The sequence below is a fragment of the Kogia breviceps genome, chromosome 18 (genome assembly GCF_026419965.1).
Source record: "Kogia breviceps isolate mKogBre1 chromosome 18, mKogBre1 haplotype 1, whole genome shotgun sequence".
NCBI classification, from domain to species: Eukaryota; Metazoa; Chordata; class Mammalia; order Artiodactyla; family Physeteridae; genus Kogia; species Kogia breviceps.
In genome coordinates, this window is record NC_081327.1 from 16,714,299 (window position 1) to 16,736,654 (window position 22,356).

Below are 22,356 nucleotides of genomic sequence, written 5' to 3' on the forward strand. Positions count from 1 at the left end.
CAGGTATGCCCACATGCTGGTGGCTCCTCAGTCTCTCCAGCTGAGGCTGCCTTCAGAGCTTCGGGCCCGTGTCCTAACCTGAGCTTCCCTCCCCCTGCCATGCTTGTGTCCCTTGTCTGGCTAGATGTCTTCCAAACCACAGGTCTTGGTGCTCATCCTTGATTTGCCCCCCCCCCCACTGTCCGCACCCAGTGAGTTCTTGAGCCCTGCTGAGTTTTCGCCCCTGAATCCTTCTCTCATGTCCTTTCCTCTCCATCCCTACTCTAGGAGTCTCCTGACTGGTCTCCCTGCCTCTGGGCTAGGCCTCCTTCCTGTTCAGTCTCTTCACTGCTGGCCTCAGGGGTTCACCTGAGAGTAGAGCCTCTTCTTTCCATACTTCTGCCTGAAAGGCTTTCTGGCTCCTGGTGGCCTGCAGGATACAACCTCCACTCTGCATATGATGATACGTACAATACTATGTACAATAGTTTGGAGCCTCCACCGGCTCCTGCCTCCCCCTCTGTCATCCCTCTTCCTGTTGCTCACTGCAGTCTCAACAGACCACGCACTCTTTGCTGTATAGGCCATTCTCTTTGCAGGCACTGACATGAAGAGTTGCTCATGTGGTTTTTGAAATAGTCTCCTGTAATTTTGATGTAGAATTGTAAATATCACTTAATATTTTAAAACTTTTTTTCCTGTGCCTTTTTAGATGTAAATGGTGGAACACATCGAAGACATATAGAAATAACCAAAGAAAAGTTTGAGGAATTAAAAGAAGAAAATTTGCATCTAAACAATGCAAATCAAACCCTTACTCTTGAACTTAACATAATAAAAAAAACAATGAAAGAACTACAGTTAAAACTTAAAAGGATGGAAAAAGAAAATGGAAAGCTGAAAGAAGTTGAGAAAGCATCCTCTCAGGAAGGTGGGGACAACTACACAGTTCTTTTATTAAAGGAACAAACAAGAATTCAAATTTTATTTATTTTGAAAGTTAATATTTTATGTTACAGTATTTGTTGATATTAATGTTCTTGATATTTTGTTATGATTTTAAGGTCTTTCATTAATATCCTTATACTTGTTGAAATTTGATTTCATCTGCTGTGTCATTATGCTAAAATTCCAATACTTCTTTTGATTCTGAGCATAGTATTGTACATATGTTTCATATTAGTTTTTATCCTCATGAGCAGCATATAAAAGTGGCTCTTTCACCACATACTTACCAATGATGAGGACTGTATTTTCCTTGTGAATTTGATAGGTTAAAAAACAAAGAAGAATCCCATTTTAGTTTAATTCATTTATTTTATTATTGATGAAGTTGAATATTTTCTTTATTATCTTTGTGGGTCATTTTCTTTCTCTTTTATAAGTTTTCCCATTTTAAATTGAGATGCTTTGATCTTTTCTGTTGATTTGTAGGAGCTCTTTACATATTAAGGATTTTAGGCCTTTGTCATGTATGTAATATTTTCTCAGTTTGTTGATAATTCAGCTAAATGTATAGGATATTTTTCTGTTATGACCTATGCCATTGGTGTCAAGTTCTTTTTAATGCTAAGATCAGGGACTTACCTGGTGGTTAAGACTCCACACTTCCACTGTGCGGTGGGGGCGGGTTCAATCTCTGGCCTGGGAACTAGGATCCCACGTGCTGCGTGGCACGGCCAGAATAATAATAATAATAATGCTAAGGTCATATAAATATTCACTGTTTTCAGTGTTTTCTCTGTATATTTATCTATTTATGTAAGTCTAATATTATGGCCTTAAAAAAGATGTTGTAGTTTTCTTTATACAGACTCTGCATATTTCTTGTCTTAGGCACATTTCTAGATACTTTATATTATTTGTGCTATTATTTTTATTTTATTTTATTTTTTTTTTGTGGTATGCGGGCCTCTCACTGTTGTGGCCTCTCCCGTTGCGGAGCACAGGCTCCAGACGCACAGGCTCAGCGGCCATGGCTCACGGGCTTAGTTGCTCCGCGGCATGTGGGATCTTCCCGGACCAGGGCACGAACCCGTGTCTCCCGCATCGGCAGGCGGACTCCCAACCACTGCGCCACCAGGGAAGCCCCTGTGCTATTATTTTGTGGGATCTATTTTCTATTACATTTTCTAATAAGACATTACTATTATGTGGGAAAGTTATTAGTTGTAATAAATTCTCCATTTATTCTATATAATTTTCAAGGAACATATTTGTATATCATCTGAAATGACTTTTTTTCAACCTAAAATTTTTATTTTACCTTAATTGTACATGCAAAAACTTTCACAAACTTCCAAAACACTGTTGACTATTCAATGTTAAAAAAACTTAGTAACTTTTATTCATTTATATCTATATATCTGTCATTCACTGCCTTTTTGGGCCTAAAAGGGAAAGAAGGACAATCAGCAATTTATATAAAATCTTGATAAATTTGAAATAAGTTCTTATGGTATAATATTGAATTTATTTTTTTCAGTAGTCGCTGCACCTGAATTACATTATCTAAGAAAACAAGCTCAAGAACTGGTGGATGAAAATGATGGATTGAAAATGACTGTTCATTGTTTGAATGTAGAACTGAGTAGATATCAAACAAAATTCAGACATTTATCCAAGGAAGAGGTAATGTTTCCTATTAAGAAAAATCAGTTTTCTGATATTTTAGCCTTTCCTGTTGAGTTGGTTTCCAATTCTAAAGGGCTCATATTTATTATAATTTGGTATAAAAAAAGATACATCCAAAGTAGAGTCTTTCTGAGCACCTTTCTATTTTCTCCCTCCCTACCTCCCTTTCTCTGACGGGTCTTGGCACATCCCCAACTACTGGGAACCACTAAAAATAAAGACAGCAGCTTGGACAATCACAGAGGTTTGCCAGGCAACCAGGAGCTTGGGCCAGGCTGATCAATGACACTCATCTCCTATACAAGACCACTCTGTCAAGACAGGAGAGGTGGCTGTTTTTTCTCATGCACAGAAACCAACACAGAGAGTAAAGGAAAATGAAGAAAAAAGGGAATATGTTCTAAAGAAGAGAATGAGATAAATCTCCAGAAACTGATCTTAATGAAATCCAGATAAGTGATTTACTCAATAGAAAGTTTAAAATAACAGTCATAAAGATGCTCAGCAAGGTCAGGAAAGCATGAACAAAGTGAGAATTTCAACGAAGAGATAGAAAATATTTAAAAAGTACCAAAGAGAAATCATAGAGTAGAAGAATATAATACTTGAGGTGAAGAATTCAATAGAGGGGTTCAACAGCAGACTAGAGCAAGTGTGAGAAAGGATCAGTGAGCTTGAAGACAGGGCAGTGGAATTCATCCAAACAGAAGAATAAAAAGAATGAAAACAAGTGAAGATAGCTTAAGGAATGCCATCATGTGGATTACAGAGGTCTCAGAGGGGAAAGAGAGAAAGGGACATAAAGCTCATTTAAAGAAATAATGCTGAAAAGTTCCCTGGGGAAAGAAATAGACCTCTCAATCCAGGAAGCCCAGAGAGTTCTAAAGAAGATGAATCCAAAGACACCCACATCAAAACACATTATAATTAAATTGTCAAAAGTTAAAACAAGGAGACAATCTTAAAAGCAGCAAGAGAAAAACATGTTACATACAAGGAAACCCTCATAAGATTTATCGGCAGATTTTTCAGCAGAAACTTTGCAGACCAGAAGGGAGTAGCACAATATATTCAACCAAGAATACACTACCCAGCAAAGTTGTCCTTTAGAATTGGAGTAGAGGTAAAGAGTTTTCAGGACATGCAAAAGCAGAAGGAGTTAATCACCACCAGACCAACCTTACAAGAAATGTTAAAGGACTTTCTTTGAGCTGAAATACAAGGGCACTCATTAGTAACAGGAAAACATGAAATTAAAAATTTCACTGGTAAAGGTAAATATATAGTAAAATTAAAGATAATCTGTTGTGAAGTTGGTGGGTTAATCACTTATAAATGTAGTATGAAGGTTGAAAGACAAAGATAGTAAAAATATAACTACAATAATTTGTTAATACACAAGATAAAAAGATGTAAATTGCAACATCATAAACATAAAATGGGGAGAGAATAAAAAATTTAGTTTTGGAATTCATTCAAACTTAAGTTATCAACTTAAAATAGACAGTTATAAATTGTTTTATGTAAGCCTCATAGTAACCACAAAGCAGAAACCTATAGTAGATACACAGAAAGTAAAGACAAAGGAATCTAAGCATAACACTATAGAAAATCATGAAATCACACTTGAAGAGAGCAAGAGAAGAAAGGAACCAAAAGGAATTACAGAAAGCCAGGGAACAGTGAACAAAATGGCAATAAGTCCATACCTAACAATAATTACTTTAAATATAAATGGGCTAAAATTCTTCAATCAAAACACATAGAGTAGTTGAATGGATAAAAAAGCAAGACCCACATATGTGCTGCATACAAGAGACTCACTTCAGATATAAAGACATAAACAGACTGAAAGTGAAGGGATGGAAAAATGTACTCCATGCAAATGGAAGCCAAAAGAAAGGTGGGTTGGCTTTACTTAGACAAAAGAGACTTTAAGACAAAGACTGTAATAAGAGACAAAGGTTATTATAAGATGATGAAGAGGTCACTCCAACAAGAGGATATAACATTTGTAAATATTTTTGCACCCAACGTAGGCACACCTAAAAATATAAAGCAAATATTCACAGACCTAAAGAGAAAAACAGACAGTCATATGATAATAGTAGGAGACTTTAATACCCCACTTTTATCAATGGGTAGATCATTCAGACAGATAATCAGTAAGGAAACATTGGCCTTAAATGATACATCAGACCATGTGTATACAGAACATTGCATCCAAAAGCAACAGAATAAACATTCTTCTCCAAGCACACATGTAACATTCTCCAGGATAGATGATATATTAGGCCACAAAACAAATCTTAATAAATTTAAAAGGATTGAAATCATATCAAGCATCTTTTCTGACCACAATAGTGTAAAACTAGAAATCAGTTAAAAGAAGGAAACTGGAAAATTAAGAAATATGTGGACACTAAACAACATGCTACTCTGATCAACCAGTGGATCAAGGAAGAAATCAGAAAGTATCTTGAGACAAATGAAAATAGAAACACAACATAACAAAACTTATGGGATACAGCAACAGCAATTCCAAGAGGGAAGTTCACAGTAATAAACACCTACACTAAGAGACAAGAAAGATCTCAAGTAAATAACCTAACTTTATACCTCAAGTAACTAGAAAAAGAACAAACGAAGCCCAAAGTTAATAGAAGGAAGGAAATAACAAAGATCAGAGCGGAAGTAAATTAAATAAAAAATAGAAAATGTCAATGAACTAAGCTGATTGTTTGAAATCATACCAAGAATTAATACCAACACTTCTCAAACTCTTCTAAAGAATTGAAGAGGAAGAGACACTGCTAAACTCATTTTATGAGACCAGAATTACCCTAACGCCAAAGCCAGACAAGAACACTCCAGGAAAATTGTAGGCCAATGTCGCTGATAAACAGAGATACAAAAATCCTCAACAAAATATTAGCAAACTGAATTCAACAGTATAGTTGACCCTTAAATAACATGGGTTTGAACTGTATGGGTCCATTATACATTATTTTTTTTTCAGTAAATACGTACAGTACTACGGAATCCATGGTTGGTTGAATCTGCAGGTGTAGAACTGGATCTGGAGAGCCAACTGTGGGACTTGAGCACCTACAGATTTTGGTATCCACAGCCAGTCCTAGAACCAGTTCTCCACAGATACTGAGGGATGAATGTATATTGAAAGGATCAAACACCACGACCAAGTGCTGTTTATTCATGGGATACAAGGATGGTTCAACATCGGCAAATTAGTAAGTACAGTAAGTCCCCTACATACAAACGAGTTCTGTTCCGAGAGCACATTTGTAAGTCCTGTTTTTTCCTAAGTCCAACAAAGTTAGCCTAGGTACCCAACTAACACAATTGGCTATATAGTACTGTACCATACTAGGTTTATAATACTTTTCACACAGTATGTAAGAAACAAAGACAAAAAACATTTTTAATCTTACGATATAGTAAGATTACAGTACAGTAGCACAGTACAACAGCTGGCATACAGGGGTTGGCATGGAGTGATCAGGCAAGAGGAGTTACTGACTGCAGGAGGGAGGGAGGTGGGAGATGGTAGAGCTGAAGGATCCTCAGCAATAGGAGACGGAGGGCAAGCTGCAGTTTCACTCACGCCTGATGTTGATGGAGCACATGTTTGCATCTTTGAAAGTTCGCAACTTGAAGGTTTGTATGTAGGGGACTTACTGTATAATAAACCATATTAACAAAATTAAGAGTAAAACCTGTGATCCTCTCAATAGATGTAGAAGATTTTGACAAAAATTCAACATATTGTCATGATAAAAACTCTCAACAAACCGGGTGTAGAAGGACCATACTGCAACATAGTAATGGGCCATATATGACAAGCCTACATCTAAAGCTGAAACCTTCAGGGGCAACGCAAGGATGTCCACTCTTAGCAGTTTTATTCAACAGAATACTAGAAGTCCAAGCCAGAGCAATTAGGCAAGAAAGATATAAAAAGCATCCAAACTGGAAAGGAAGAAGTAAAATTGCCTCTATTTGCTGATGACAATGAAATTATATATAGAAAACCCTAAAGGCTCCACCAAAAAACTGTTAGAACTAATAAATGAATTCAGTAAATTTGCAGGATACACAATCAATATGCAAAAATCAGTTGTGTTTCTATACACTAACAAAAAACTATTGGAAAGAGAAATTAAGAAAACGATCCCATTTATAGTAGCATCAAAAAGAATAAAACAGGAATAAATTTACTAAGGAGGTGAAACATGTACACTTGATCGTAGCCAAAAGGCTGAGAAGTGATAAGGAGGTGAAACATCTGTACACCAAAAACTATAAAACATTGATGAAAGAAATCGAAGATGATGCAAATAAGTGGAAAGATATTCTGCGCTCATGGATTGAAAGAATTTTGTTACAACGTCTATACTACGCAAAGTGACCTGCAGAGTCAATATGATTGCTATCAAAATTCCAGTGGCATTTTTCACAGAAACAGATAAAAACAGTCCTAAAATTTACATGGAACCACAAAAGACCTCAAATATTTAAAGTAGACTCAAGAAAGAAAAACAAAGCTGGAGATATCACACCTCCTGATTTCAAGCTATATTACAAAGAAATAGTAATCAAAATGGTGTACTTTTGGCATGAAAACAGACACATAGATCAATGGAACAGAATTGAGAGCCCAGATACAAACCCATGTGTATATGGTCAAGAATATACTATGGAGAAAGGATAGTCTCTTTAGTAAATGATGCTGGGAAAACTGAATATCCACTTGCAAAAGAATGAAACTGGACCCCTGTTGTACACCATACACAAAAATCAACTCAAAATGAATTAAGGACTTGAATGTAAGACCTGAATTATAAAACTCCTTGGTCTTGGCATTGAGTTTTTGGATTTTTAAAAAAAATTTATTTGTTTATTTATCTATTTATTTTTGGCTGCTTTGGGTCTTCATTGCTGCGCAGGCTTTCTCTAGTTGCGGTGAGCGGGGGCTACTCTTCGTTGCGGTGCGCGGGCTTCTCATTGCGGTGGCTTCTCATTGCAGAGCATGGGCTCTAGGCGCATGGACTTCAGTAGTTGTGGCATGAGGGCTTCAGTAGTTGTGGCTCATGGGCTCTGGAAGCACGGGCTCAGTAGTTGTGGCACACGGGCTTAGCTGCTCTGCAGCCTGTGGGATCTTCCCGGACCAGAGCTCGAACCCATGCCCCAGCATTGGTAGGCAGATTCTTAACCACTGCGCCACCAGGGAAGCCCTGATTGTTTGGATTTGACACCAGAAGCAAAGACAACAAAAGCAAAAATAAACGAATGGACTACATCAAACTAAAAAAGCTTTTGCAAAGGGAACTATCAACAAAATGAAAAGGCAACCTGTGGAATGGGAGAAAATATTTGCAAATCACATGTCCAATAAAGGGTTAATATCCAAACTATACAAGGAACTCATACAACTCAATAGCACAAAACCAAATAACCCAGTTTGAAAATGGGCAAAGGATCTGAATAGACATTTTTCCAAAGACGACATACAGATGGCCAACAGGTATATGAAAAGGTGCTCAACGTCACTAATCATCAGGAAAATGCAACTTATAACCACAGTGAGATATCACCTCATACCTGTTAGCATGTCTTTTTTTTAAAAAGATAGAAATTCTGGTGAGGGTGTGGAGAAAAGGGAAGCCTTGTACACTATTGGTGAGAATGTAAGTTGGTGCAGCCACTATAAAAAACAGTATGGAGGTTCCTCAAGTAATTAAAAATGGACCCAGCAGCTCAGGTCTGTGCCCTGGAGGCTCATGTGTGTGAGGGTTGTGTGGGGCTGGAGGCGCGGTGGGGGTGTCAGGACGCCCAGCTCACTGGCTCCTACTTGGATCGGGGGGGTGGGGGGGTGGGGGGAAGCCAGGTGTGTACGGTGTTGTCACGTGGCTCCTGGGAGTTCAGGGCAGCTTTATGGGCTGCTTTCTTTCTTTTTGAAGTAGGACTTAGGTTTAAATTTTTTAAATATCAGCTTTGAGATATAATTCACATACCATCTAATTCACCCATTTAAAGTATACAATTCAGTGATTTTTTTAGTGTATTCACAGAACAGTGCAACCATCACCACAATCAATTTTAGAACATTTTCACCACAACAAGAAAACTCACAGCAAGAAATCTCACACCTGTTAGCGGTCATGCCCCCTTTTTTCCCACCACCCACACTGGCCCTGACAACCACTACTTTCTGTCTCTGTGGATTTGCCTACTCTGAATGTTTTATGTAACTGGAATCATACAACAGGTGGTCTTTTGTGGCTGACTTCTTTCACTTAACATAATGTTAACTTTTTTTTTTTTTTAAACAAAAAGAGTTCCTGGGGTCCTATGATCCCAAACAGGCTTCCTAGGCCAGGGCCCTCTGCAGGGCTGTGGGCAAGCCAGTTCTCTTTCAGAAGGTTGTGGGCAGGCAGGCCCAGTGACTGGCTGCTGCCATCACCCGCCCCCTCAAAATGTGCACACCTTTCTACCCTTTGCGGCCACCGTTCTCCATGAGAGTCTCCCCTGATGCCTGCAGCCAGAGGGGATCTCTCTCTCTCCGACCATTGCAGGCTTCTGTTTGTACCGCTCTCAAGGCACGTTCTGCCCTGTGCTACGTGAGAAGACCCATCTCTGTGTGGAACCATACAACCCTTGTAAACAGTGAAATGTGCTGTAACGTCCATAATGGCTTAGTGAGCTTTCAGTGTTTGCTGAATGAATCATGAGATGGTAAACGCGTTAGAAAATTTTTGTTGAATAGGGAATTATGCCATCAGGGCCATTGCTTCCGGCCCTGATGGAATTACTGCTACCAGGTTTGGCCTCTCCTGTAAACAACTAGAAAACCAGGCAGAATAAATAATACAACTCTCTACAGACCTCAGACAGCAGGCAGCTCTGTGATCGTGGGGAGAAGGAGGATAAATCGATGAGCCTTTTGATCACATTGCTTTCTGCTTGGAGGCACTCTCGGATGACATTGCAGGGTGGAGCAACGCAAGCGGAGTCCAGCAGTCTGAGTTGAAGACACAGATTAGATCTGGGGAAGCAGAGGAGACTAGGATTGATGGGGCAGGAGCACCAGAGAGGAGGGAGCCATGGCAAGAGCTACATAAATCCACATGGGGTTCCTTGCAGTCTTTTGCTGAACACTAATCTGCACATGTATAGGATGACACTCTGTGAGGCCAGGCAGAAAACAAGTTCAGGGAGCTGTGAGCTAAAAGTGATTAGCACCTGGAGACCTTTGGGTTCTGGCCAGCCAGAGTGGGGAGACCTTGGTGAACACTGCAGCGTTGAGTAGAGAGCCCAGAAGGGCCATGCCTTAGCAGTATGGCTAAACCAGCCTTTCAGTAAAGACCCACCCTAGCCAGCGTAAAAAGATGAGCCTCAAAAGCATCGTCTTTTGTGCGTAACTTAAGAGCCTACAAAAGAAAAAGAAGAAAACAAAACACTTTAAAAGATGACAACAAAATGTAGACACTCAACAACATAATGCTGAGAAAGTTTTATTGGCATCCAATAAAAAATTATTAGATATGTTCCACATTTTAAAATACTGAAAAGTTTTGACAACTAAATGCAACATGTATTCCTGGATTGGATTCTTGACCAGAAAAGGACATCAGTGGGAAAATAGGCAAAATTTCAGTATAGTCTATAGATTAGAATACAGTATTGCATCAGTCTTGATTTCCTGATTTTTATGATGGTACTGTGGTCAAATAGATGAATGCTTTTGCTTTTAGGAAATATACATTGAAGTATTTAGAGGAAAAGGAGCATTATGTCTATAAATTACTCTCAAACACTTCAGATAATTATATATATATAAATATATACACAAATATATCAATTTATATATACACACACACACACACAAGATTCCTAGATAGCTGATGCCAAGTCTAGGTTAAGAATAGCTAAGACTTGAAACTTCAGAGGAAATGTAATTTAATTTGTCTTCACCATGTGTTTTGTTTTTAGAGTTTAAATATTGAAGGCCTCCCACCAAAGGGCCCTATACCTCCCTGGCTGGTAAGTGAAAGTTATTTAATTTCAGGCCCATACTTTCTGGGCTATAATTGAATAACTTACAAACCATTCCAAATGAAGTATATTTTCTTTCCTTTTTAAAGATGTGCTGATTGTGTTTAGATGTAAGAAAGATACTAACCTTCTTTATTCCATGATGTTCATTCAGGTGGATACAAAATACCTGTCCCCCTTGTTGCTGGCCTATGAAGACAGAATGAAGGAGAAGGACAAGCTCAATGCCAGCCTTCAGGTAGGTGGGCAAAAGTCTCAGAAGAACAAGGTTTGTAAAAAAGAAGACCGATTCAAACTTGGAAGCAACATTTTGAAGATAGGTATAGCCAACATCTAGCAGGTACTCAAGTGTTTGTTAAAAGAAGGAAAGAAGGAAGGAGGGAGTGTAGCAGGGTGGGGACACCCACCTGCTACAGGGGATGTCTGTAGCCGGGGAGAAGGAAGAGGGAAGGCAGGAGAGAGTGGTGGGCAGATCTGGAGGGGTGGGTTGAGATTGGTGGGAGAAGTAAGGGGGGAACGGGGTGGTGCAGCATTGGAAGCCATGGTTTCCCAGGCAGGCAGCCCCACGTGGGCTGGGATCTTGGGGTGCGGAGAAGGCAGCAGTGGGAGGTGCTACTTTCCTGGTCCTGTGCAGCTGCAAACAGCACTGGTAAAAGGGACATTTGGGCAGACAAGGAAGGTAGAAGACCCGGGATGTTTTAGGCAGACTTAGATGCTTCTTAATTCTGTGAAGAGCTGACCCCCCGGGACGTCTAATTACTGAGCTATTATTGGTAGTGGTGGGGAAGTGAGGTTTTTGTGTGTTTCTGCCGTGTTCACTCTTTTTCATGGGAATGGCTCCTGCGGCAGAGTTCATTCTCATGATACAGGAAACCAAGGCTGTGCAGGTGTTATAGATACATCCCACGCCTTTCCATGCTGCGAACCTCTATGTTCCTTATTTAAGTGACCAAAGAGATCCCTGGAATTGGAGGGATCCAGGGAGAAAAGAGTTGGTATTTCTAGGATCCCTGATTGGAAGGGTCTGTTAAGAGTCACCCAGCCTGTTCTTGTTCTGCTGTCCCACGTACATGGCCCACGTAATGCAGTTGTGAACCTTTTCTCCTAGGCTTTCTGTTGGACACTTAATTTTTTAAGAGGGTGAATTAATCCTGTATAATTGGTTAAGTATCAATCCAAATAGTAAAAATTACTTATTTAGTGCTCCTTCTAAAATAGGGTTCGGGCAACATTTTCTGTAAACATTTACTTAGTATCAATTTTAGGCTTTGGGGGCCATGGAGTCTCTATTTGCAGCTACTCAGCTCTGCTACTGTAGCATGAAAGCGGGCTGCAGAGCAGGTGTGAACGAATGGGTGTGGCTATGTTCCAGTAAAACTTTATTGACAATACAGGCAGCTGGCCTATGGGCTGTAGTTGGCCCCACCCATGTTCTGAAAAAGGGCCAGTGGACTGCTAGCAATTGGGGAGTGCGTTTGGGCAGAAAAGTGAGAGAAAGAAGTTGCTTGGCATTGCTGCTTTTTATAAGTATACATGTCTGCTAGCTGGGAGAATAGTTAGAAGCGTCCCAGAATAAATATTAGCACCTAAGATCCTCACCATAAGACAGCACACGATACTGAAGCTGGCCAAGGGCTAGCTGAGAAAAGTCATGACGGAGGCCACCCAGCATGAGTGCCACAAACACAGACTGTTAGCAGTCGAAAACAAACCAAGCGACAGTCCTCATGTGGGGGCCAATGAGTGATGAAGCTGGACTGACTGATGGCTTTAAGTAAGGGAGGCTTTCTCGTGATTGTAATGGGGCAAGATTATGAGACTCCAACCCCTGCACTAAGCCCTTCCCCACCAAAATGGGCTTCAGTTAGGATGAAAAATTCTTATTTTTATCTAAAAAAGCTCCAATTTATCCTCCAAAGTCTTTAAACCAAGAAAAAACTATGGCATTTATAGGCATCTCTGCCTTCTTTATTCCCCTTTTTATCTTTTCAAATATTTGGCAGTTATAGAAAAATGTCATCAAGTTAGGAATCGAATATTTAAAACTTAAGGTGCTTTTGTCCCTTGTTCTCTGCATGGTAGCTGTCTCTTGTGTCTTCTCGCTAGACCGTGAGCCCCTCGAGGGCAGGCACTTGGTGCTGGTACCAAGTTTAAGGCTGCCGGTACTATGAGACTTTGCTTAAAAGCTATTAACATTTTATTTTAGCCACAGCGACAGCATTAGAACTAAGAAGTACAGAGATGAATGTGTGTGTTACAGTTTACATAAATTTTGTTTCAGGAGGAAATGAGAACGTTTAAGATGAGAGTCCAAGAAGTAGTGAAGGAAAATGAAGAACTGCACCAAAAGCTGAATAAGAATAGTCTTGTCACCAGTGAGGAATGGCAAGTGGTGTTGTGTTTCTGGTATTTTGCTAATTAAAAGAAGAAAAGATAATAGGAGTAAACTTTACTAAATTGTCAAATATATATGTATTTTAACTAAAACATTTTAATGGAGAATTTCTAAGAAACTAATAAGGTGTAGTGAAAACTAGTAAATTATTCTAAACTTGTATTTTAAGGACTACTTTAAAAATTCTAAATAGGTTTATATATATATAAATGTATATTTGCTGTCTCCATTTTTATCTTCTGAGGTTGTATTTTTCTAGGGCACTTTTCCCATCCCAAACCTGTTGAGTCACATCCTTTCTTAGACCCCTCTGATGGCTCCCAGGGCTTTAGGACAGACAGTCCAGGATGAGGCCCTGCACCCCCAGCTCCCACTTGCCCTGCGCCTTTCATTCCCAGGCAGCTGAGTGCTGCCTCGCTTCCCTCCCCCCGGAACACCCCTTTCTGCCCTCCTGTACATCCGTTAGGGCCCTGCTCGAATGGTGCTAGTCAGTAGCTCTCCCTGAAGGCAGAGTGAATTGTTCCTTTGTCTCAGTTTCTGACTTGGCCCTAAATACACGCCCTGTCCTTGTACCTGCCATGCTGTGCCTACCTATGTGTCTTCACACCTGTCTCCCTCTTCTCCTTTGGGAGCATCTCAAGGGCAGGGCCATGTCCTGTTCACCTAGCACAGCAGCAACAGTTGCCTGTTCAGTGCCTTTGAGAAAGTAAATGTCTTCGAAAGTCTAAAGGCAGTACCCAAGCAGGACCAAGAAAACGAAAGCTATTCAGGTATATCTTTTTTGCCTTGGGTAGGTATGTTATAGTTAATATTTTTTAAATGTCTTAACATCACTGAAAAAAATGAAATGTTTTCCATATGTGATGTATAGAAATTTGGAATTGAGTCAACAGCATTCTTACCATTAGGGGGGTTCTCCCCGATTTTATGGCCACTGATGTGTCAGTTGGGACTGGTTGGGCACCTACTGGATCCTGTTGTACTGTGGCTTCCCCTGTTGCACTTTGATTTTCTCCTGTCAGGGTTCCTAGTGTGTCTCCCCTCAAACCCTCCTTGAATAGTGACCTAGAAAGCAGGTCAGTTGGGCTGCCTCCAGGCTCCCTCTCCCAAACCCTCAGATTCTTTCTCTAACCTTGTGTATAGCTGTAAGTCAAACCTGTCGACTTCTCATTACGGTAAAAACAAATAAATAAATAAAATAAAGGAAAGAAAGGCAGACCCCACTTTGAAATCCTCATGCCCACTCTCTTCCCCAGTCCTGTTTATAAGACTTCGAAGTTTGCATCCTGCTCTGGTCCGGTGGCCTGCGGCACGGGGTGGGGATGCAGAAAGCTGTTAGTTCCGCACAGGGCCTCCCCCTGCTCTGAACTCACTGTCCTCCAGCTGGGGCAGGACCGGGGCCTCACACTCTGTAGGCAGGCCTGCTGCCACCCCGAAGCCCGTCCCAGTCGTGCCCCCGCCTGCCCCGCCTTGGCTGCTGCTCCCTGTGCTTACGCAGCCGCGAGGTCCACTCGGCATGCTGACTTCACGCATCAGCAGAGTCTTCCTCCTTAGTTTCAGATAATTTTCTCCATGAACTTCTGGGCTGCAGCTAAACTCTACATTTCTTTCCCTAACTGCCTCTGACCAGCTGGGTAACCTCAGGCTTAATGGACCTCAGTTTCTTTACCTAGAAAATGGGAAGGAGCATTAAACTAAATTTGAGGTTTTGACCTTTTTTTTTTTTTTTTTTTTTTTAAGAATGGGAGATCCCTTTCATTTAAAAAAGGAAGAAAAGGTGGAAGGGAGGGGGGAAGGGAAGGAAAGAAGGAGGAAAGAGGTAGGGAAAGAAGGAAAGAAGGGGGAAGTAAGGAAGGAGGAAGGGAGGGAGGGAGGAAGTCTGATAAGAAAATCCGAAGTGGAGCTGATCTGTTTGAGGCAGGCATGAGGAGGCTGGAGCCAGCCTCGCCTGGGGGAGCTCCGCTCCGGTACAGCGTGGGGCCTCCTCCACACCACGGGTCGGGCAGCTGGTAGGGACGCCTCCGGGTGCCAAGGAGCTAGTGCGCAGCCTCTGTTGAGGGAGGTAATCACTGGAGCTGGACTTCTTTCATCTTTTCTCCCTCCTTTCTCCACCTCACTTTTTTGAGTCTAAAGTGGAAAATTGAGATAATTTACTGGTTTACCATGTACTTTGGGTGGTAAACATTTAACTAGATGATTTCTAAGATCCCTTTAGCTCATTCTCACTGGATTTTGCCATCATGAGGTTGAGCTGAGCTGCGATTTACTTTGCACCAACTGTCAGGATAGGGTTTGCGCATGTGAAATTCAACCTGGGGGGTTGAATTAAAAGCCCTCGTACAAGGGCTTTTTAACAAAGTCATTGATTGTCTTTTGGCAAATATGCTACCGAGTACAAGGGAACATATTGTGCTTAAAATGGGAACTTTCTAAATTCTTTAAAAATATTTCCTACTGGCTTCAAAATAATCCACTGGATGTGGGGATTAGAGGTTTATATAGATGAAACAAGACTGGCCATTTGATCATTGTTCAAGCAGGGCGTTTTGTACATGGGAGTCTCTATTCTATTCTTTCTACTTTTGTATATGTTTGAAATTTTACATTTTAACAAGTTACTAAAGCAGTTCGTAATTCCAACTTCATTTCTGTCCTTTCCCTCAATTTAATGGAAATGGCAGGACTTACTATGTTAATAACATGTTTAGCATTAAAACATGTCATTACCTACAACACATTTGATGCTTTCTTTTAGACTCAGGAGTGTCTCTGTAATCATTCTTCACCTGAATGTCAGTATTTAATTTTGTAAATCAATTGTAGGCGTCAGCTCCAGACTCAAGCAGAACTGGTTTTAGAGGAAAACAAGTTGTTGATAGAGCAGTTGGAGATTCAGCAAACAAAAGCCAAGGACACGCACCAGGAGCATCTCCAGGAAGGTGAGCGGTCCTTCCCGCCAGTGGTGGTGATGCTGCGATGTCGCCATTGTGTCATCCCCCCCCCACCCCCACTTGAAGACACTGGAAGTCATGTTTTTTAGAACATGTTCTTCTTTACTGAAGGGCAGCTGTTTATGTTATAGCATATCCAGCCATCACCCGTGATGCACTGAACTGCTTTCTCTTAGACTCCACGGTGTCGAGTTACTCTCTTTTGTAAATCAGTTGTGGATGACAGCTTTAGAGTGAGCAGAACTGAGTTTGGGGGAAAACAGTGTGCCACGAAACTGGGAAAAATCGTGTGAGATGAATATTTGAAACAACACGGGGACACGTTCCCCAAAATTTGTTGAATGAGTAAATAAGTAGGAACCATTGACTCTCTAAACAGTTTCTCTGTGCTCTCGCCCTTCCGCCCTTCCTTCGGCGCTGCAGGCGCTGCCATAGCTTAAATCTCTATCAGATCCTTTCTGTGAGCGCCTCCTCTCCCCACATGTCCCCGCCCCCCGCCCGCCTTGCCGCCCCATCTCAGGAGCCTCACAGCGTATGACAGTGGACTTTGAAGTGGCCAGACTGAGTCATTTATTCCACTTCGATTAAAACCAAAACTTATGAACACAAAAGAGAGTGGTATTTTTTTTTTTTCTTTGGCTTTACTGATTTTGCTTTTCCGGTGAAGAGCAATGTAGGACGGGAGGCCAAGATACAAGCTGTCTTCTGTGAGCCAGCGTGAGTCCTTTCTGTTTCCCCTTCTGCACCTGTTATTCAGCGGCTCCCCTTTCCACACCACGGAAGAGGCTGCTACCAGCCCCTGCTGTAGCTGACGCTGCGGGGCTGGCGTTTGGCTAGTGTCTGCCGGCCAGGCCGGGTCCGCAGTGAGAGCAGCTGTCAATCCAGCAGGAGTTTCCTCCCCGTAGACTTGAGCAGGCACGGGAGTAGCTGCCTTTGTCCTGGCACTGCTTGGGGTGGAGGGGAGAGAAAGCCTCAAATATCAGAGACGACGGGGAAATTAATTTCGTATTTACTGAGCTTAATCTCAAACACAGCAGATCTAAACAGGTAGGATGATTATTTTGGCCTGTTTGATTCAGTCAGCTGCCCATGTTATTTTCCCATTTCCCAGAAACAGCTATTCATTTTGATCAACTAAATGTTTTCACAGAACAGAAAGATTTAGAGTTCTACGCTGTAATACTTCTGAGTGCTAGTTTCAGCAGATGCCCAAGAAGTGTCTTAATATTACATACTTCCATGTCACTTAGGATGAAAATATTTATGATTTACTTTAGATTTAGGACACTAAACATAAAAAGTTAATGAAGAAAGGGAAGAAAAACAAATTCTGCCCTTAGTTGGGCCATACTTGATGTCCTTAAAATCTTGAAAATCTTGCATCATGAGGTACGCTTGCACATCTGTGTGTGACTTAAGGCTTCAGTCTTTAGAAAGTCAGTTCCTTGAAGACTGGAATCATGTCTTGTTAAATATTATATATTTAATGATAATATCAGTATATTGATCCCCAGTAAGAAAGTGTATATTTAGCGACTATTTAATATAGGGACAGTAATTGCTAAGTACAAAGCCTTTGGTATTAATTTCTAAATCGCCAGCACATTTTTTTTAAAGATCATCTTCTATAAGCTCTCACTAGTATAAGTAATCAGTAATCATGCTTTATTAGCTCTTCTGTACCAAGTCTTTATCCATCTCTTTTGTGTTTCAGTTTCTAAACTGACTAAACAGCTAATGCTTCTGGAGACTAAAACACAGAGCCAAGAAAAGGAGCTAACTAAAAGTAAGGAGCAATTGGACACTTTACGGACGGAATGCCAGGAACTAAAAATACAGCTGGACAGCAGAGTTGCAATAGAAGTTCACACTTCAATTGTAAATGAATTAAAAAGGTAAGGACTCAATGTCTTTTCAAGCGTGAATGTGTCACCATGCATGTTGTTATAGGCAGGTAGAGAGGGGGTGCTCCCTCTTTTTTTGAGTCATTTAGCTACACCAGCACAGGTGTCCAAGACTAAGAATAGTAAATATTTTATTAAGGTAGAACAAGGCCGTCCTTGAGGGCTGTGGTCCACAGTTTGTGTGTAAGTATATGATTTTTTCCCCTACTGTTCCAGCCTCTCTTGTTTTTAGATGCAAAGACAATTTAAAGTAGTAGAACTGGAAATCTACATCTCCAGTAATGGGGAACTGGTGAAATGAAAGGATAGAACCATAAAATGAAATACAGTGCAGCCATTAAACATGATGTCACAGAAGAATATTTTTGACATTGGAAAATAGCCACAATATATTTGTAAGTGAAGAGATTAGGTTACAAAACAGTATGTACAGAATGATTGCAATTTTATTTAAAAATTAAAAAGGGGTGTGTGTGTGTGTGTGTGTGTGTGTGTGTGTGTGTGTATTAAGCTGACCAACCATCCCAGTTTGCCTGGGACTGAGGGGTTTCCCAGGATACGGGACTTCTCGTGTTAATGAAGATGACTGGGACAAGTTCATCACTCTCGTGTGTGTGTGTTTGTCTGTGTCTGTATAATTACATATATGTATATAAAATTACTTATATACCATATGTACATAGAGAAAGGATTGGAAGAATGGAAAAATAGTAATAGAAATTATCTTTGGCAGGTGAAATTATGGGTGTATCAGCAGTCAGTGTTCTCCAAAGAAACAGCCAATAGGATATGTATAGGATATGTATCTATATATTTGGAGAGAGCGAGAGAGATTTATTTTAAGGAGCGGCTCATGCAGTTGTGAGGGCTGGCAAATCCAGGCTCCATAGGGCAGCCCAGCTGGCTGGGGACTCAGGCTGGAACCTGAGACTATGTTATAGTGTTGAGGCAGAATTCCTTCTTCTTTGGGAGACCTCGGTTTTTGCTCATAAGGTCTTCAAGTAATGGGATGAGGCCTGCCCATGTTATCGAGGATAATCTCCCTTACTTAAAGTCAACTGACTGAGATGTTAGTCACATCTACAAAATACCTTCACAGAAACATCTAACGAGTATTTGACCAAACAACTGGGCACCATAGACTAGCCAAGTTGACGCATAAACTTAACTATCATAATGAGTAATGTAATGTAAATTTTCTTTGTGTTTTCTCTACTTTCCAAGTGTTCTTTTATGAACGCATATTACTTTTGTAATAGAGAAGAAATAATTTTTTAAGTGGTGGGGCTTTCAGCTCAAGGTGGTTGATGCAGGGGAATAAATGAGTTAGTGCATACAAAGTGCTTAGCTTGGTGTATCAGTAAATGCTGATGATAACAAGTACAGAAACCCAGTGTTTTGACTATACTGTTGCATACTGTCTGGGCCAGATCTGTACTTTACTTTTCTGTTCCAGTAGAGGAAGGAAATTTTCTTGAAGTCATATTCATCTTTATGATTTTATTTTCCTCAAATACCCACTCCTGTGGCTCTTTTTTTTTTTTTTTTAATGGATGCGTCATAACCACATATCCTAATAGCCCCCTAGAGGTGAGTATAAAAGGTATAAAAAATTTCTGAAGGGAGCCACTAATTGAAGGCAATGGGAGATGTGGTCATTGAAGAAACAAACATGTCACCAAATCTCTTTTAAGTAGAAACTGGGTCAGGAGTGTAGTGGCTCAGAAGGCACTGGACTGGGAGGTGTTTCCTCCTAGTCTCAGCCTGTCATAGTGATGCTGTCGGATAGAAATGCCTGAAGCACGGACCTGGGCCATCCTACTTGTGGCGAGCTACCCCCTCCCACCCCAGCCCCGCCCAAGTGTTGTATTGGCTGGGCCGGCCCTTACAGTTCTTATTCTGATTGTAAGATGCACCCCAAGCAGCACCGCCAGGAAACGCTGAAGAAACAAGTTTCATTCCTCACAGGTCCTGGAGGGTTCACGGTACACCTGGGGCCACACAACAAGGTCAAGGGTAGAGAGAGAGAGACAGCGCAGACTGAGATTCTGCCCTTTTGGGGGTCAAGGGTGAAAGTGCCTAGGGTTTCACGGGTTCACTCTTTACTGGCGAAAGCAGGAATTTGGGTGCAGGAAGGGGGCCACTGAAGCGGTCAGTTACCTAGGTCACCCAGAGCTTTCTAAAAGGGGAACCTTATGGGTAAGCCGGCCTGGCTCTTTGTCTAGTTGTGTGGCCGGCAGTATGTTTATTCGAGAAGAATGTCTTTGAAATGGAAGCCTCAGCAATCAAAAGCTTAATGTCAAGCACTTACATCACAGTCAGAAAAGCCGATTGTCAGGTTCTTACACCGGAGGGAAAGCCTTTGTGCCAGCTTTTTTTTTTTTTTTTTTTTTTGTGGTATGCGGGCCTCTCACTGTTGTGGCCTCTCCCGTTGCGGAGCACAGGCCCCAGACGCACCGGCTCAGCGGCCATGGCTCACGGGCCCAGCCGCTCCGCGGCATGTGGGATCTTCCCGGACCGGGGCACGAACCCGTGTCCCCTGCATTGGCAGGCGGACTCTCAACCACTGCGCCACCAGGGAAGCCCTGTGCCAGCTTTTTGCGGAGAGGCTTTGCGCTCCGAGTTGACAGGTGGGGTAGGGAATAGAGGAATGAGGAGGGTGGAGGTGGGGGAGTGTTGAGCCTGTTGGCGCTCTTGGAAGGAGCAGTGTTTGCTTGGAGAGGAAATCTGTAACGTGGGAAGAGGGGCATGGATTCATCAGAGATGGAATATGTGAATTCAGGGAAGTGTGTAGAGGCGGTACCAAGACCTGGTAGAAAAATAGGCAAAATAAGGAGAAGGAAACTCAGAGTGTTTTGGTCTGGGCTACTACACACAGGGGCCAAGGACACCTTGGAGCCAAGAACACCTTGGAGTTAGGCTAAAGGTGGCAGAAGGGCCTCTGGGGCTTCAGTGCACTTGCCCTCTGGTTGCCTCAGTGAGGGAGAGCCCTTCCCATGCTGCTGTCATAATAGGGATAACGCCACATACCAAAGAGGAATCATTAACTAGCAGCAGAGTGGCTGTTGAACTAGCTCCTACAATATGGGGGTGAGTCTGAGTTAGGAAAGGGTTGTACCTCAGGCAAAGGTGAGGTCATGAAGAAAAGATTTTTATTCATGTAGAAAAAGGTTGGGTTGCACCTGTCCTCAGTGAGCTTCTAGGTGTGGTGCATATGTGTTGTTCTCCTATCCTGTTGACGGCAGTGCATATAATAAACCCAGAGTGGCTTATCCATTTTGTCTTGCTTGTTCTCCTTATTGACAACCATGCCTGGAAGGAACTGTGATGCGGGAAATGGCAGAAGCTTATTTTCCTAGTGAACTGTCCAGTTGGCTTAGACTTAGACTGGTGGTTACAACTTGAAGCTTAGATTGCTCTTTGCTTTTACTGTTGCCTGGAAAGCTCGAGATTAACTCGGCTTGGGTGATGGGAGAGAAACCGGGTGTCAACATACGTCACTAAAGAAATTTATCAAAGTCTTGGGGAGAGCCAAGGGTTTGTCGTGACTAGTGGTATCTGCAAAAGGCAAGCCTTCCTTATTCTGGTTTTGGGGGGTCCTGTATCCTAAAATGAAGCCAACTATTCACATAACTCACCTACACAGACGGAGTCCTGGTCATCAGTCAGCGATGTGTCTGCTCAGGGAGGCACCAGGACAGAACAGTCCCCTACTAGACTAGAGTGCACACCAAATACCCAGTCTTCATCCTAAAGTAAGAACAGATGGCTAGATGTGACCAACAGCAAGGAGCATTGGGTGTAGGGGGGAAATTGCAATGGAGGGAAACCTAGATGAGCAGAGAAACTCACTTCAAAGGAAACTGAGATTACACAGAGAACTGAGGAGAGTTTTTTGGCCACGCCAGGCAGCTTGCAAGATCTCAGCTCCCCAGCCAGGGATTGAACCCAGGCCCTTGGCAGTGAAAGCCCGGAATCCTAACCCACTAGGCCATCCAGGACCTCCCAAGGAGAGTTTAAAAGAATAAAATGCCATGGCAAAAAAAGTGTAATCACTAAATAAGAAAAATTAAAAACGATTACCAGAATTTTCAAAAAAAAATCAGTAGAAGGGCTGAAAGATAAATTTGTGGATTCACCTAGAACATTAGGAAACAAACAGTTGGGAATGGAGAGAAAAGATAACAGATGGAAGACCCATCCAAGAGGTCCAGCCTCAGATCATCAGGAGTCACAGAGAGATTAAAGAAAATGGAAAGGGAGACGTTAATAGTTGATGGGCATTTCCAGATCTCTGAAGCTGTTGATTAAAAGCACCCACAGAACGCAGAATTATCAGACAAAGAGTATAAAACAACTGGTGGCTGTGTGCTCAAAGAAAGAAAAGACAAGCTCCAAATTGTCTTCAGGGAACTAT

General features: G+C 41.6%; 1 protein-coding gene across 2 annotated transcripts in view; it reads left to right on the plus strand.

The window, feature by feature from the left end:
- The window catches only part of CEP89 (centrosomal protein 89), a 74,669-nt gene that overhangs the window by 27,383 nt on the left and 24,930 nt on the right, over positions 1-22,356 (plus strand). Inside the window, exons 8-14 of one of the 2 annotated variants that reach the window (XM_067019476.1) lie at positions 692-910; positions 2,465-2,610; positions 10,627-10,677; positions 10,844-10,927; positions 12,971-13,074; positions 15,908-16,023; positions 17,750-17,930. In XM_067019476.1, coding sequence (XP_066875577.1) covers positions 692-910; positions 2,465-2,610; positions 10,627-10,677; positions 10,844-10,927; positions 12,971-13,074; positions 15,908-16,023; positions 17,750-17,930 — 901 coding nt within the window. The remainder of the gene's footprint in view (positions 1-691; positions 911-2,464; positions 2,611-10,626; positions 10,678-10,843; positions 10,928-12,970; positions 13,075-15,907; positions 16,024-17,749; positions 17,931-22,356) is intronic. The other variant, XM_059046042.2, reaches the window with a different exon arrangement.